Source organism: Gopherus flavomarginatus, chromosome 17, assembly GCF_025201925.1.
Source record: "Gopherus flavomarginatus isolate rGopFla2 chromosome 17, rGopFla2.mat.asm, whole genome shotgun sequence".
Taxonomy (NCBI): Eukaryota; Metazoa; Chordata; order Testudines; family Testudinidae; genus Gopherus; species Gopherus flavomarginatus.
This window is the reverse complement of record NC_066633.1, coordinates 3,308,431-3,325,554: the sequence shown is the minus strand read 5'-3', so window position 1 is coordinate 3,325,554 and position 17,124 is coordinate 3,308,431. Positions and strand designations below refer to the sequence as shown.

The 17,124-nt window shown below is 39.7% G+C and overlaps 2 protein-coding genes across 8 annotated transcripts in view; both read right to left on the bottom strand.

The window, feature by feature from the left end:
• PSMB7 (proteasome 20S subunit beta 7) overlaps positions 1 to 17,124 on the bottom strand; it is a 563,007-nt gene that overhangs the window by 139,740 nt on the left and 406,143 nt on the right. The window lies entirely within an intron of this gene.
• Positions 1 to 17,124, bottom strand: part of DENND1A (DENN domain containing 1A) — a 353,469-nt gene that overhangs the window by 322,862 nt on the left and 13,483 nt on the right. For all 7 annotated transcript variants that reach the window (XM_050926228.1, XM_050926231.1, XM_050926229.1 and 4 more), the window contains exon 2: positions 10,186 to 10,256. In XM_050926228.1, the coding sequence (XP_050782185.1) occupies positions 10,186 to 10,256 (71 nt within the window). The remainder of the gene's footprint in view (positions 1 to 10,185; positions 10,257 to 17,124) is intronic.

Genomic DNA, 17,124 nt, shown 5'->3' with positions numbered 1-17,124 from the left:
TGGGCAGCTTTCAGGTTCTCAGCTTTCCCATATATTTGTTCTTTGTTTTATCAAGTTTGAGTTCAGTAGGCTCAAAGTTTAGTCAGAAAGCTGAATGACTACTGTGTTAATGACAGCACCGGTCCTTTTCTGCTTTCAAACTCCACCTGCACACTTTTATTTTATATAATTTTGATTATTATGAGAGGTCACTACAGCATATTAGCTCTCCTTTGAAGGTGAAGGCTTCACTGAGTTCATACAAAGCATTTGACCCCTTCTTTCAATTTAAGAAAAGGAAATGCAATTTAACAAGACATTAGCACATGGATTTTAAAATAATAAAGAATAAGGCAACTTCTTGATAGTTTGTTCCCAGTTCATCCACTGTACATAGGTACTGCAATGAATAAAATATCACACATCAGAGATACAGACTGCAATACTCAAGCATAACTGAGTTAAAATGTGAATGGATAGCTTTAATATTGAATGTCCAAAACATTTATCGGTTTAAGAATGACCCAACCATAATCCATCATACCCTTTTGTTATCTGCTTTTCATCTAACTCAGAGAAGGGCAAGGAAAACTTGATCTTTCTAGGTTTAGTTCAAGAAACAGTCTACTACTGGTGTGGTTTTGCTTCTTTATTAAGTCAACTTTGTAAAGCATCAACTACACTGGTGCTGGAAGAGAGACAAAACAGACAGTCTCTGTCCCATAGGGCTTGTACATATATGTTTTGACATTGTCTGAGAAAACCATTTAAGACTTTAGATTTGACTTTGATTATAAAACTTCTTATCTTAAACCATGGCAACTTCAAGTACCCTGCAGGCAGAGCCTGAAGCACCCAATATGTTGACAGAAGACACAAAAGATGACAGCAGATATAATCTTTAAGATCCTATCAAGTTCTAAAATGTATAGTAATTGTTTTTAAATAGGAATATGCACCCAAGGAAATATCAATTTACCACTCTCTCAATGATGTTCATTTTATATTGCATAACAAAACAATCAGAAGACAAAGACAATGCAATACTGATTTCTTCTGGCCAATGAGTCTTGTTTATTATCCCATGATATATCAGTGTTCATCCAGGTTGCATGTAATTTAATTCCTGAGGCAAGACTAATTCACAACTCTGTAGCCTCTAAAATAGACATCCTAATCCAAGAAGCTAGCCTTCTTAGCAGCAGCTCAACTTTCACTCCCAAATTAATCATCTTTGGAGAGACATGGTGGTCGAGATAACATCCCTTGTTGGACCAACTTCTGTTGGTGAGGAGACATGCTTTCGAGTTTACACTAGTGTAAGCTCGAAAGCATGTCTCTCTCAACAGCAGAAGTTGGTCCAATAAAAGATCTTACCTCATCCACCTTGTCTCTCTAATATCCTGGGACCAACAGGGCTACAACAACTCTTCTTTAGAGAGGCAGAGTCTCTGTTTACATCTGAATGCAAGGCTGTCATAACATTTTTTCCCAGATCTGGACCTTAGCGTCCAAAATATGGGTGTTAGCATGAAAACCTCCAAGCTTAGTTACCAGCTTGGACCTGATAACGCTGCCACCAGCCAGGGATTTATACAGTGCCTAGCTCACTGTGGTCTCCCCAAAACCTTCCCTAGGGGACCCCAAGACTCAGATTCCTTCAGTCTCACAACAAAGGGGAATAAACCATTTCCCTTTCCCCTCCTCCCCTCCAGGTATTCCCTCCCTGGGTTCCTGGAGAGATATACAGAAGCAAGCTCCGTGAAGCTAAACAAAGGGACTCCACCCTCCCTGTTTCCAGTCCTGGAAACACAAGTACAGAGAGAGCTAATCTCTCTTCCCCCTCACCCAAAGGGTATGCCAAGTCAGGCTTAGTAAATCTAACAAAAAGAGATTTTCCCCCTGACTTCTTCCTCCCACCAATTCCCTGGTGAGCTGCAGACTCAGTTCCCTGGAGTCCCCACTAAAGAAAAACTCCAACAGGTCTTAAAAAGAAAGCTTTATATAAAAAAGAAAGAAAAAGACATTAAACATAGTCTCTGTATCCAAGTGATACTATACAGGGTCAATTGCTTAAAAGAAAAATGAACAAACAGCCTTATTCCAAAAGAATACAATTTAACACATTCCAGCAACTACACACATGTAAATACAAAAGAAAACAATATAAACCTATTGTCTTACTATCCTTGTACTTACAACTTGGAAACAGAAGATTAGAAAGCCTGGAGGTAGAAAAATCACTCTCAGAGCCGAGAGGGCACAGACACAAGACCAAGAACAAAGAACTCACACTCAAAACTTCCCTCCACCCAGATTTGAAAAAGTCTTGTTTCCTGATTGGTCCTCTGGTCAGGTGTTTCAGGTTACTGGTGTTACCCCTTTACAGGTAAAGGAACATTAACCCTTAGCTATCTGTTTATGACAAAGGCAAAGCAAGAAAAACAGTCAGAATTATAACCTTTCTACTCTTCAATACAAAGACACTGATTCTCTGTACAATGCGGCAGGGCAGAGGGATACACAAACCACTCATAAAAGGTTACCCAGTATCAGATTCTCTTCTGCCATTCACAGTTTAGCTTAGGCACCAGTCTCTCAAGTTACCGAATAAAGTCCTCAGTAAAATTGCTGTTGCTATCCTTCTGAATGTCTATCTTAAATGCATCTTTATAAAAACTCTCAATTCATTTGAAATGTGAGAAAGCAAAAGATGATTGAAATTTTGTGTGGAATAAAGAGTTGGCCTTCTAGTCCCGAGCTGCATAATATTAGTAGCATATTTTACCTCAGTTTTATATCTTGGGGGTTCTTCTTAATTTAGAACACTTAGCTAGCTCTCTTCTTCTATGACAACTTTGACTCAATTAAGTAAAAGGTACAGTTCCAAGCCATTACTTAGTATTTACATGGTACCATGAAGCAAAGGATAGTGTTGACTCAACACTTTTGATGTATATAACCATTTCTAAAAATTTTGGAGTACTGATGTTTTGGAGTATTTAACCAGGGGAACTTCTCTCTCCCTCAATCTTTCCCTAACTTTATTAAATCCATTATGACATTTATTGTAATAAGTAACACTGTGTTACCACTTCAGTTTGAACCCTGGAGAGAAGTACATATTTAGTACAGGCCCTCTGACATCATTCAAAAGCACAGTGGATACTAAAATCCCCACCAGATCACTTCAATACAGCATACTTGCCAAAAAAGTTGCTGACTCTATTCTTCCTGTTCTATTCTGCTGTTGAGAAGGCATCAGCATTTTTATCAACACACGGTAACAACTTCAGAGGAGTGCTATACAGTGGAACTAATAAAAGCAAACCCCTATTAAATTGCATTATTCAAGTACAAAGTATAGAAAGCGTGAAGTCCTGACAAACCCAATTAAGCAAGAATCACAATGGAAAAGCTAAGATAGCACTGGTTACGAGTTCTCAGGTAATTCTAGAAAGTAAGGTCTTAAAAATTACTACCCATCTTAAATTCATCAAGGACCTGAACCTGCTCCCATTGAAGTCATGATCAGCCACCAATAGGTCAAGGATGGAAAACTGGTTGGTTAATTGTTTTTCCTTAAATACATATGTCCTTAAAAGCATTATAGCTACCCAAATGTGTGTAGCTGCAAATGAGATTAGTTTGTCTAGTGGTTTTCAGAATGTTCATCCCACACCTCAATTTAGTATCTCGAAAGTTACATAAGTGATTCACTGGGAATTCTACAATTGCCAAAATAAGGTTGATGAATATACAAAAGCACACACATCTTCCTGATACTGACAAGTAAATGGTGGAATTGAATTAAATGCCACAAACGTGGAAGGACAAAAATGTGTAAGTCACAGCCACAGAGAATAAATTATAAGATTTTCCTGGAAGGCTACTGTTGGTACACAGCAAACATTAAAAGAAAATTTTCACATAAAGAAAAAATAGTTATCTTTTTTCATTTTGCAGATTAGACACTAGAACTGAACAAACCTTAAAACTGAAGGCTCAGTCCTCAGCAGTGCCCAGTAAGGGATGGAAACAGCTGAGAGAGGAGTCATAAAAACTATTTGTAACACCCTCAACCCAGGTCTGGTTCTATAACATCCCTGGAGACACAAAAAAGGGCTGAGGATCTGGCCCAGAAACTGTTTCCTACTTAGTAAACCAAACATCCTCCACATATTTCTCCTTCCATCCAGACCCCAACTCATTGAAAGACTCCAGCCAATAGTCACAGAACCAGGCAAAGCAGGGGAAGCACATAAAATGAGGCCCAGGACCACTCCTCCCCCCAGCAGGCCCCTGGACCCAGAACTGTGAAGGGGATACTCTACACACACACACACTGGGGAATCTAGTACCCTGGCAGTGTTTCCCATCCCCTTTACCATGTGGCCTTGGGGGACAACTGGAGAGGAGACAGCAGGAAACCCCAGCTGGTAGGAAGGGGAGCAGCCAAAGCACTAAAAGCAGGGACCTCTGGACAGTCCAGTCAAAACTAGAATGTTCTGAGAGTGACCTTCCTTGCTCCCTGCTGAGTGGTTGTTTACTCCAGCCCTCTAACTCTCTTTCCTTCAGTCTTTGCAGCTCAGCTTCACTCCACACCTGCCCCTTCTAACACTCTCTTCCCTTGCCCTCTCCCCCACTTCTCTTTCCTCCCCTTTTTTATTTCCATTTAGCTTATCTCCTCCTAAGTAAACCCACCCTATAAAAAATAGCTAATAATAATATATGGAGATATACCTAACTCACTGAACTGGAAGGGAGATTCTGAAGGGTCATCAAGTCCAGCCCCCTGCCTTCACTAGCAGGACCAAGTACTGATTTTGCCCCAGATTCCTAAGTGGCCCTCTCCAAGATTGAACTCACAATCCTGGGTTTAGCAGGTCAATGCTCAAACCACTGAGCTATCCCTCCCGCTGTAGAACTAATGTTTGCTGCCATCACATTGTTCCTCTGCCTGTGTTAGACTCTTTCCTCTACCCTGTGCCTGTCTTGTCTATTTTAGACAATATGATCTCATTGTTTCTCTGTACTCCCCCTAGGGTTGCAAACTTAGTAATATTTAAAAACTCGACACTTCAGAAGGAGTGCCAGAGCCTCCCCTGCCCAGCTTCTTCCCCGAGACCCTATCTCCATCCACTTTTCTTTGGTTTTCCCTGCACCCAGTTGCTCGCTGCTTTTCCCCTCCCATTCCCCTGCCTGGGTCAGGAAGGACTCGCCTGCTCTGCCGGGGCTGGGAACTGAAACTACTGAACACAAGTAGGAGGTGGCCTTGGCTGAGTAGGGGCTCACGTTGGTGATGACTCGATGCCTTCCCACCTGTGGTAACCAGACTGTGTGTCTGGTCCCCTTTTCGACCGGGTGTTCCGGTCAAAAACGGGGTGCCTGGCCACCCTAACTCCCCCGTCTTTCTGTATCCATCTCTCTCTTGTTCTATACTTAGGTTGTAAGGTTTTTGTTCTGTTTGAACAGAACCCTGGCACAGTGAGATTCTGATCCATTACCGGAGTTCCCATGCACTATGATAATAGCTGCTTGCTTTGTCTACTTCATTGTATTTGATGGAATTTTTTCTTCTTCCACCTTGCACAGCAGAGAAGTCATCTTCTGGTCAGCCATCCTTCCCCCTCAACCTATAATCTCTGGGGAAGAAATCCTGGAGCACAGAAACTTCAGGCCAAATGGTTCCTTCATGCAGTGGGAGTCCTCTCAGAGCTAAGGCACCCTTCCGAAATCTGGTACTCTAGGTCTAAAACAACATATTCTGCAGAGTTGTTATATTCTTTCATGCCATAATAGCCTTTCACCTAACGTAAGCAATCATCTCAACTAAATTTCAGTGCACTACTAAAAAGACTGGCAGTATTTTTGTTTTTATTAGAGGAGATAAAATAAACATACATATTCTCTCCCATGCAAACCAAAATATAATACATGTCAAAGTACATGATGAATGCCTTTATAATTATGATGAGTGTTCATAAGCATCTGAGCTAAAACCAGTACATTTATATATCTTTGAAGATGGTCATAGCAAGTGTTCCAATATTGAAAAAAAGCAGAGGTTTCTGCCTATACTATATGGAACAATCAGAATTTTAGCAGTTAATTGTATACACTTAGCTACTTTAACAGAAGTTCCCAAGTAACGGAAATGAAAGCACAATGGAATAGATTTTTTTGTAACATGAGTAGACTTCTATTTTGAAGTAAAAAATTAAATCCTAAAAAGCAGCTTTAAGCAAAACACAGGAGATAGTATATCACTCAATTTTAGATTATTTTGAGTGGAAAACAACAACTGTAAAGAAATTAACATATTTACTCTCTTAGGTTTTCACAAAATTTCAATGCTTTTATTTCTAGACAAAAAGGCCTTTACTGTATTAGTACCCATAAACTTTCATAATCTGATTTTGTGTTCTAGATCAGTGGCTCTCAACCCTTCCAGACTAGTGTACCCCTTTCAGGAATCTGATATGTCTTTTGTACCCCCAAGTTTCACTTCACTAAAAAACTACTTGCTTACACAATCAGAAATAAAAATACAAGTGTTACAACACATTAAGCAATTTTTCAGTAACACTTCCTCATTTTTACCATATAATTATAAAATAAATCAATTGGAATATAAATATTATACTTACAATTCAGTATGTAGTACATAGAGCAGTATAAACAAGTCATTGTCTGTATGCAATTTTAGTTTGTACTGAATTCTCTAGTGCTTTTTATGTAGCCTGTTATAAAATTAGTCAAATCTCTACATGAATTGATGTACCCCCTGGAAGACCTCCAAGTACCTCCAGGGGTACACGTACCCCTGGTTGAGAACCACTGAGCTAGGACATACCAATTGTAATTAAAAGCTTTATTTTAAAATTCATTTAACATTTTACACATGGCAAGAAACATCTCACCATGTAAACTTTTGGATCAGTACGTTCAGTAAAGTGGAGGCTGCTTTCAGCACTCCACAAGCAGACACGCTTTCAGTATAACATATCAGTGGCTGTAAAACTTTCCAGCATTTTCTCAAATCCATACCAGCAAAAAACAGATGAAGTTACATAAAAATTATGTCTATTACAAAAGACTAGTCAGTAGCTTTATCATGCAAGACACAGAACATCAAAGAAATTTGTCCCGAAATCATCAGATGATATCAACTCCATTAGGAGGAAAAATATATTTGATTACACATCCCTGATAAACTGTTCTTTTTACACTTTACACACACTTAGATCAGTAGCTGTTTCTAGCTGTTTAGTGTGCCTTTCCAGTCATTCTTTATCATAATAAAACATGTATATACAGAGTTCAGTGGTTTGAGCATTGGCCTGCTAAACTCAGGGTTGTGAGTTCTGATCCTTGAGGGGGCCATTTAGGGAACTGAGGTAAAAATCTGTCTGGGGATTAATCCTGCTCTGAGCAGGGGGTTGGACTAGATGACCTCCTGAGGTCCCTTCCAACCCTAATACTCCATGATCTCTTTTTCATTTAGCATAAAACCACTAAAAAAAAACCCATCGTGGATTAAACATGTACTAGAATGGATAAACATGTCAAGAACTTGTCTAGAAAAGGGTAAAAAAATCTTTTAAATGATGGTGTATGCATTTATAAATTTCTGATTCTATCTGAATCACTTTAAAACTATTTTTAAAGATATCTGGTAGCAGATTAGTGCCACATAATCCCTCCCCCCGACTTTTTTTTTTTAAACAATCACTTAAGAAAAAAACAATTTCTGAAGATTTTGCTGGTACAAACATATCACTACACAAAACAAAAACCAAAATTCAACTCCCACAGAATCACTTTGTTTATAGAACAAAGTGCATACTAAATCCTCCAATTAAAAAACAGTAAAGTAGTTGCAGCGTTTTTTAACCCACCTTCCCACAGCAGGAAATTAATCCCTCCAGGGCGATGCAAACAAACTTCAAAGAGAAGATTATACTCAGAAACTAGTACTGTACAATATAACGTTTACGGTTAAATTTGTTCATATTTTCTGACACTGGAAAAACAGATCAGAAGTGCAGGATGAAATGGCAAATGAAATTTAATGTGGATAAATGTAAAGTAATGCACATTGGAAAAAATAACCCCAACTATACATACAATATGATGGGGGCTAATTTAGCTACAAGTAAGGAAAAAGATCTTGGAGTCATCGTGGATAGTTCTCTGAAGATGTCCACGCAGTGTGCAGAGGTGGTCAAAAAAGCAAACAGGATGTTAGGAATCATTAAAAAGGGGATAGAGAATAAGACTGAGAATATACTATTGCCCTTATATAAAATCGATGGTACTGCCACATCTCGAATACTGCATACAGATGTGGTCTCCTCATCTCAAAAAAGTTATACTGGCACTAGAAAAGGTTCAGAAAAGGGCAACTAAAATGATTAGGGGTTTGGAACGGGTCCCATGTGAAGAAAGATTAAAGAGGCTACGACTCTTCAGCTTGGAAAAGAGGAGCCTAAGGGGGGATATGATAGAGGTACATAAAATCATGAGTGATGCAGAGAAAGTGGATAAGGAAAAGTTATTTACTTATTCTCATAATACAAGAACTAGGGGTCACCAAATGAAATTAATAGGCAACAGGTTTAAAACAAATACAAGGAAGAAGTTCTTCACACAGCACACAATCAACTTGTGGAACTACTTACCTGAGGAGGTTGTGAAGGCTAGGACTGTAACAACGTTTAAAAGAGATCTGGATAAATTCATAGTGGTTAAATCCATTAATGGCTATTAGCCAGGATGGGTAAGGAATGGTAACCCTAGCCTCTGTTTGTCAGAGGATGGAGATGGATGGCAGGAGAGAGGAGATCACTTGATCGTTACCCGTTAGGTCCACTCCCTCTGGGGCACCTGGCATTGGCCATTGTCAGTAGACAGGATACTGGGCTAGACAGACCTTTGGTCTGACCCAGTACGGCCGTTCTTATGTTCTTAGGAACAAGTTATAAAATGGAATCCTTGCACTTATGTCAAATGGCAGAGAGAGTGGATTATATAGCAGTAGGACACACCAACACTGTACTCTATTTAAACTCTTTTGGACAGGAAAAATAAATGGCAGTAAAAAGAAAAAATGAAAGCTATTTGGTCTTCATGGATTATAATTCATAATTTGGTATTTGTTGATTGGTGGTAACTGGAGATGAGTGGCTTCCTATTGGTACACTCCTAAAAATCCCAGCCACCTTCAGGCTCATCATACTCCACCTGGCTACATGTTTGCTCATGTCTGCTCACTCCAGGAAGGACCTCAAGGAGATGTTACTCCAGGAAGCGTTGACCAATCAGAGTAGCCTGATTTTGACATCTCTCCTTTTCACATCACGTATCAGACGGCCCGCCAGAAAATGACTGCATAAACAGAGTGCTATGAACTAGTTCCAAAATTAAGAATTTCAACCTTGGCTTTCCCTGCCTGCTGTCAATCTTTCTTAAGTTTAAGAAAAAATAGTTAAATCATCTAATTATATCTACATCGGTGTTTTGGCGATTATGGCATTTTTCTGAAATACTCATGAAACATTTTTGCCTGAAGAATACTATGTGGAAAAAACTGCCTGGACTATTTGGACATGAAGTAACATTTAATAATGAAAAGTCACAATCAAACCATTTTACAACTATTTTCTAAGTCTTATTACTTCTTTGAAGAGAAAACATTGGAGGAAGGAAGAGAGTAGACTTGGCCAGTGTATTAACAAGAGGAAGGAGAAAGCTGCCTCATGGGAAATGCTATGTAGAAGGTCTGTAAAACCTTCAATTTCTGCTTACTGTATTACTTGTAACAACAGCAGATAAAAAATGTTCCTAATTTGATGTTTACATTGATGGCGCCATTTTAATCTTCACAACATCCCTGTGAAGTAAACATTATCCCCAGTTTATGAGGCAAACTCAGGCAGAAAAGTTAAAGGACTTGCCCAAGACCATGAAGTGAGTAAAAGGCAGGATTAAAACTCAGGATTTCCTAACTCTTAATCCTGTTCTTAAAGTTTTAGAGGATTCAACCTGTAAAAATCAAAGACTAAAACTGTATACCGTCGTAACATGCTCCCTTACGTTTTTGGAAAACATTTTAGTGTTTGCATCACTACTGTAGATTATATTATATGATCTCTGAAAAAGTTTTACATAAAAAATAAGTAGAATTCAAATGCAAACTTGTACCTGCTCCAATGCTGCTTGTCCCTGGACAGGTCACTTCAACATACACTTCATATGTTGTTTCCGGGTTTTGTCTGAAACAGAATGATACATCACACACATTAACAACACTTCCAGAATATGGAGTTGAACAACAGCCTTGGGGAAAAGCAGCTTTTCAAGTGCACACAGACATTAACAATGGTCACTTCACAAATGTAAAACTTGCCATGCCAGATCTGATCAATGGTTCTTCTCCCAGTACCCAGGTTCCCACAGTGGTCAGTACCTGTATTTTATTGTTTCACACAGCATTTATAAAAGCAAAAACAGATCATATTGGGCTTGATTTACTCTGCTGTTTTATATAATTAGACGAATAATATATCTTAAGATGTCAATCAGATCACATCTTTCCACCTTACACACAAAGGTGATATTGGTTTCAACCATTATTTTAAAGTGGTGTTTTCAAAAGGTGCCTAAGAAAGTTAAGCAACTAACTCCCATCGAAAAATCAATAGGAATTAACCTACTGCAATTACGTGCCTATTTAAACCTCCTTCTTAATATAACTAATCTACAACTGTAGGTATTAAAGAGATCGATCCAATGTCTGCCAACCTGAAGGGATTATACTCTAATGGAAAAGGAGAAAAAGATAAAACTCTATGCATTTTAAGATAACAACGCAGAGAGCTCTGCTTATTTCTTTGGATTGTAGCACTCCAGTTCTGGGTCATAAGTAGTCAACTTGATTATCAGGTGGAGACGTACCAAAGCAATTAACTGCAAATTCTGCTTATTCATCCATTTTACAGAAAAGAAAATCAAATACTTTTTTCACTTAACTAAACTGAAAGCAGAGCACTACACTGAGGGAATGGCGAGAAGTAACCTAAATTCACATTCTGACACTGTGGCCTTCAGTTTCAACCTCATGGTACCTATTCAGTCAGCAGAAAAAGCAGAATTCAAGGTGGGGGGGAACTAAGGTCATTTTGTGCAGACATCTCAGAAAACATCTAAAGGAAAGAGGCAAATTCAGTACAGTACAGACAGTTAATTACAAAGGTTTTTAAAGAGATAAGTAGCAATAATGTAAATTCCTGTTTAATGACCTCTGTTGCCAATGGACTTGCCTTGCCTTCCTGCACCTATCAACGCAGTTACTGTTTAATTATCATAACTATTTGCTAATCTTCTAATTCTATTTTCAATTTAGCTATATGTATCTTAGTATTTCAAAAAAGAGTTATAAGTAGCACATAACTGGAGAGAACAATTATACTTTTTTTAAATTGAAAAAGGCAAATTAAAACAAGGAGAAAATGAGGGGAAAAGTATCCATATGCTGGTAAAGAAAGAAGAAAATATGTATTAAAAAAACTACCCAAAGTTCTTTCTCCAACTGGAAAAAAACTGTGAAGGATGGACATAACAGTCTGTCTCTCTGTTCAACTACCAACTACAGCTGCAGTCTGACTAGTAAACAGTGAATTGGTAATGTCGAACTAGAACCCTGGCATAGAGTTGGAGAGGGTCTTCATTTATAATAGTATTTTAAATAGTCTACATAATCCATCACCTCCATGGCATTGGTTCCTACTTGCACTAGATCCAGAGGGGTAAGGGGGAACCTTATCATCTGAAGACTGTTTTCTTCTCCATTTCAATTCCATAGATTTGATTAGTGTAATTGGAGTTTAAATGCTGATGTGCTACAGACTGGGCAGAGAATCTTCCTATTTTGTTTGCTATCTTAATACATTGTTAAGAGAATTTATTAACAGGCAAGATTTTAACCCTAAAGGGCTGAAAAGTGTGAAAAATTGAGAGAGCTGCCAAAACATGTGAAGTAAAGGCCTGAGGTTAATGGTGCTGTTATCGAATGACAGCCAAATCCCATTATGCATCTGAACATGAGTTCTAGGAAAACGACACCTGCAATTTCCCAGATTCTTAATTTCTTATTCACAACAATAAAAAAATAACCAGACATGACATAAAACATACCTGGCATACATCTTCTATAAAAATTAATGCAAGTGAAATGACCAACTCCCTGTCCAAAGCGCTGAAAATAGATCTCACAGGGAGCAGGCAAATACCATAACAAGTACTGCAAAAGGAATTAAAAGGTACAATTTTTAAAATTACTTTCCTGAACTTAACTTCCTTTAGCAACTCCAATGATTGTTTTGACCCAATTAAGGTGGCAGCATCATAGTCTGTACTCTATATCTATTCAATTACCAAAGTAAATACTATCCCATAGAGCTTGAGTGCACGACAACTTTTCTTGTGGACTTTCTGGCAAAAATACTGTATTGGGTAAGGACTACTTTTCTCTGCCAAATGGGTCCTATTCTCGTACAGATTTCTTTTTGATCTCCAGAGACTTCGTTAATTCTGTAATTGACTCTTCCATTAATACAACTGCTGTCTCAGATCATGTCCCTATAAAATAGCAACAGACCCAGGTAACAAACAGCCATGTAGATGGAGATTTCATTTTTCATTTCTATTACGTTCCATTTCAGAATTATAATGGAGAAATAAATTGGCCTGTTCCTGGAGGCAAACAAACCTTCAACATCTTCTAGCAGCTATTGTAGGAGACACTCAAGGACTGTTTGAGGAGTAGATTTATAAGTTTTGCATCTGCCAGGAAGAGAGATCATGGAGAAAATATAACAGCCATTTAGAAAAAACTAAAAGAGCTTTATTTGTTTTATGCCACAGCCCCATTTCCAGATTTGCTGCAATCTGATGAATCGTAAATATTCATTTAACAAGCTGCACTCGGCACAGTCTGAATTCATCCTATTTTGACTCAGGCAGGACTTCTGGGAATTGGGTCAAAGAGCTGGCAAGTTGCTGGCATACCACCTAAGACAAAAGACATGGCCACCCATGGTAAGAGCAACAAAAATGATTAAAGATCTAGAAAACATGAACTATGAGGGAAGATTGAAAAAATTGGTTTGTTTAGTCTGAAAAAGAGACGACTGAGAGAAGACATGATAGCCATTTCCAAGTACATAAAAGGTTGTTACAAAGAGGAGGGAGAAGAATTGTTCTTCTTAACTTCTGAGGATACGACAAGAAGCAATGGGCTTAAATTGCAGCAAGAGAAGTTTCTGTTGGACATTAGGAAAAACTTCATGTCAGGGTGGTTAAGCACTGGAATAAATTGCCTAGGGAGGTTGTGGAATCTCCATCATTGGAGATTTTTAAGAGCAGGTTAGACAAATACCTGTCAGGGATGGTCTAGATAATACTTAGTCCTGCCATGAGTGCAGGGGACTGGACTAGATGACCTCTCAAGGTCCTTCCAGTCCTATGGTTCTATAAACATGGTAAATTATGGACATCAACTAAACCTAATAATGAAGCGTTCTTTAATTTCTATAAACTTATGTACAACACCCCTCCACAGATGCTTTGAATCAAATTTTTAAAAACATTACATACCGCAAATTACTGCAGCCTAGCACAGAAACCATGACACACCCCTAGCGGAGGATGAGTTAATTGAGGTGATTAAGAACACGCAAGTGTGGAAAGCCCCCAGGCCAGATGACTTAGCTACCTCCTTGATCTTCTGTCTGACAAGATGCTTAAAAGTGTAATGAGTCACTCCTAGAGGACAACCTTCCTTCTACACTGAGGGAAGCCCTAATATCAGTTATTCCTAAACCAGGGAGAGATGCCACAATCAGTGTTCCCTCTCATTTTCCCCACACATGTGCAGAATGAATTTTCTTATGTGCACCAATATGGAGGTGATGTGTCACACATCACCTCCATATTGATGCACATAACAAAAGTCATGTGGCGGGGACGGGACCGAGGTATTCCAAGTGTGGGAAGGGGCTCAGTGCTGGGGCGGAGGGGGGGAGGTGAGGGCTCTCAGGTGGGGCCAGAGATGAAGGGTTTAGGGTGCAGGCTGCCCCAGGACTACAGCAAGGAGAGAGAACTCCCTCCCCAGCAGCACCTGGGCTGGGGGGAGGGGAGGTACCCTCTCCCCACTATGGCAGCTTTGGAGCTGGGGCCGCGAGATAGGCACCTCTTCCCCGGCTGGTCCAAACTGGATTGGGGCTGGGGTGCCTCTTCCCCATAACCCAGCCTGTCCTGGCTGCGGACAGGGGAGGGGCATCTCTCCCCTGGCCGCAGCAGGTCCTGGGCTGGAGAAGTACCATCTCTCCCCGCCACAGCCCTGAGCACCTGCACTTAATAGGCTGCTGTGTGGCCGTGCAGCTTAGAAGGAACTTAGGCCACATTATGTTTCAATTTCACTTATTAATAGTGACATCAATTTATTGGCAAAAGTTCCAGAGATGAGACTGGAGAAGGTTTAAGGTTCTATCATACACCCAAATCAAGTCGGGTATGTCAGAGGCTGTCATGACAACTTACTGGTATTATAGCAGTGAAGTAAGATGACCCTGAGCCATATTAGCCTTAGATGCAGAAAAGGCTTTTGGTAGAGTACACTGGAGAAATATGTTTTATACTCTACAAAAATTTGGATTTGGACTCATATTTAGTTCCTGAATACAATCGTTATATTCTCACCCAACCTCTCATATCACAACCAACAATGTGACCTTAGACACTTTCAGTCTCTTCTGGGATACCACTCAAGGGTGCCCACTGACTCCACTACTTATTTGTTTGGTTCTTGAGCCCCTGACAATAGCTACCTGGGCTCATCCAGATATTCAAGACATACAACTTGGTTCCATGGAGCATAAATTGAAGTTATATGCAGATGATGCCCTTCTGTACATATCTAAACCAGAAACCACAATTCCAGGCCTCCTATCAGTAATTCAAAAATTCAGAGCAATATTTGGTTACAAAATAAACAGGGAAAAATCAATGGCGTTACTGTTGCAGAAAGGTGTTGTCAAGATCTTGGTGAATAGGAAGGCATCTGTTTTCCTAGATTCACTGAGGTTCACGGAATGTTGCAGCAGTTCAGTGTATCGGCAAGAGAATGATGTTAGACAGGACAGGTAGCCATGATGTTGGAGTCACTGTATTCATCTGGGTATTCACAAGTCATGTGTGACTGCACCTGCTCAATACTGGTGCACAATATTCAGCTACTGAATATACAAGTGCTATTGTAGATGTTCGCAGCACTGATGCTGGTACACCCCAGTTTGTACCTGCTAGTTTTTGGATTATGTTGGCTCTCGTTTTTATCTTTGCAGCTACCTTTTCAGGATTATCATGGAAGGAGAGGGTGCGATCGAGTTTCACTCCGAGATATGTTGGAACGAAATCATGTTGCACATTTTTACCACAGAAAGCTACTTTCACTGTGTTTTTGGCACTCCTATTATCAAGATGAAATGCGCTTATTACCCTTTTTTCCAGGGTTTGGTTTGAGCCTCCATTTCTGAAAATATTGTTCCATATTTTGGAGGTCCTCATTTACTGCTTTCTCAATGTCATGGAGATTTGATGGGTGGATTGTCATGGCAAGATCATCTGCATATCCAACTTCCTTGATATAGTTGGAGGTATGTCACATACATATATATTTAAAAAGTTGGTGCAAGTACAGAGCCTCGTGGTAGCCCGTTGTTTATGATACGGGGTGAGCTGCTCTCATGACCCAGGTACACCCACAGGCGTCTGTTACTCAGCATGGTCCACAGCAGGTGAAGTGTTTGGTAGCAAGGTATAATTTTATCAAGTTTCAGCATCAGGCCCTTAATCCATACAGTATCATACGCACATGACAGGTCAACAAATACTGTGCCAATCTTTAGGGTTTTTTTTGATAGCCAGCCTCAATGTGAGTTGTGAGTGCCAGAACCTGGTCACAACAACTACATTTTGGCCATAAGTCTGCCTATTCAACAGGGATACTTGGCTCAATAAAAGGGCATATTCTTTTGAGGATGATATGTTCAAGAAGTTTATAGGTCGCACATAGTAGAGAAATTGGCCTATAGTTTCTCACTTCATCAGGAGACTCTCCAGGCTTTCGAATGGCAATTACCATTGCCTCACGCCATATTTCAGGGCTCCATACATCCTTAAGTTAGCTAAGTACAATGTTGTTAGCCACTGGAGTCCTTTGGGGCCAAGATACTTTATTAATGAAGAGGAACTCTATTGGTCTGGAATTCTTTGTGAAAGCATGGGAAGGGAAGTTATCACAGCCCTTAAAAGAACCCTAATGACAGTACATTATGGAATGTTAAAAATGCTTCTGTGGATCTCAGGCTATACTGCAAAAGTTTCTATTTTAAATGCACCAGACACCAGAGAGGTTGCATAGAGGGGGCCCTGTCCTCGGATGTTTGTTGGCACTGTAACAAAGAAAGAACTCTGATGCATATGCTATGGGACTGTCCAGCAGCCTAGCAGCTGTGGAGAAAGGTGGACATGAGTGAAAACAGTGCTGAGCTTCAGCAACCAAACCTCAGCTGAAAATTACATCCTAGGTTATGTACCTACTACGCTAAGTTTAATCCACCACAAAGACTTTAGTTCTTGAGGGCCCCAAGGATTATCAAGTACATGTGTCAAGGTTTTTTCCCCACTTTGAACTTTAGGGTTCAAGAAGTGGGGACCTGCATGATCACTTTTAAGCTTAATTACTAGCTTAAATCTGGTACGCTGCCACCAGCCAGAAGTCTGTGTCTTGCACACCTTCTGTTCCCCCAAAACCTTCCCTGGGGAGCCCAAGACCCAAACCCCTTGAGTCTTAAAACAAGGAGAATTTAACCATCCCCCTGCTTTTCCCCCCCCACCAATCCCTGGTGAGTTTAGACTCAATCCCTTGAATTCTAAAACAAGGAAAAATCAATCAGGTTCTTAAAAAGAAAGAAAAAGGTAAAAATTATCTCTGTAAAATCAGGATGGAAAATGCTTTACAGGGTACTCAGATTCATATAGACTAGAGGTACTCCCCCCACACACACACACACAGCCTGA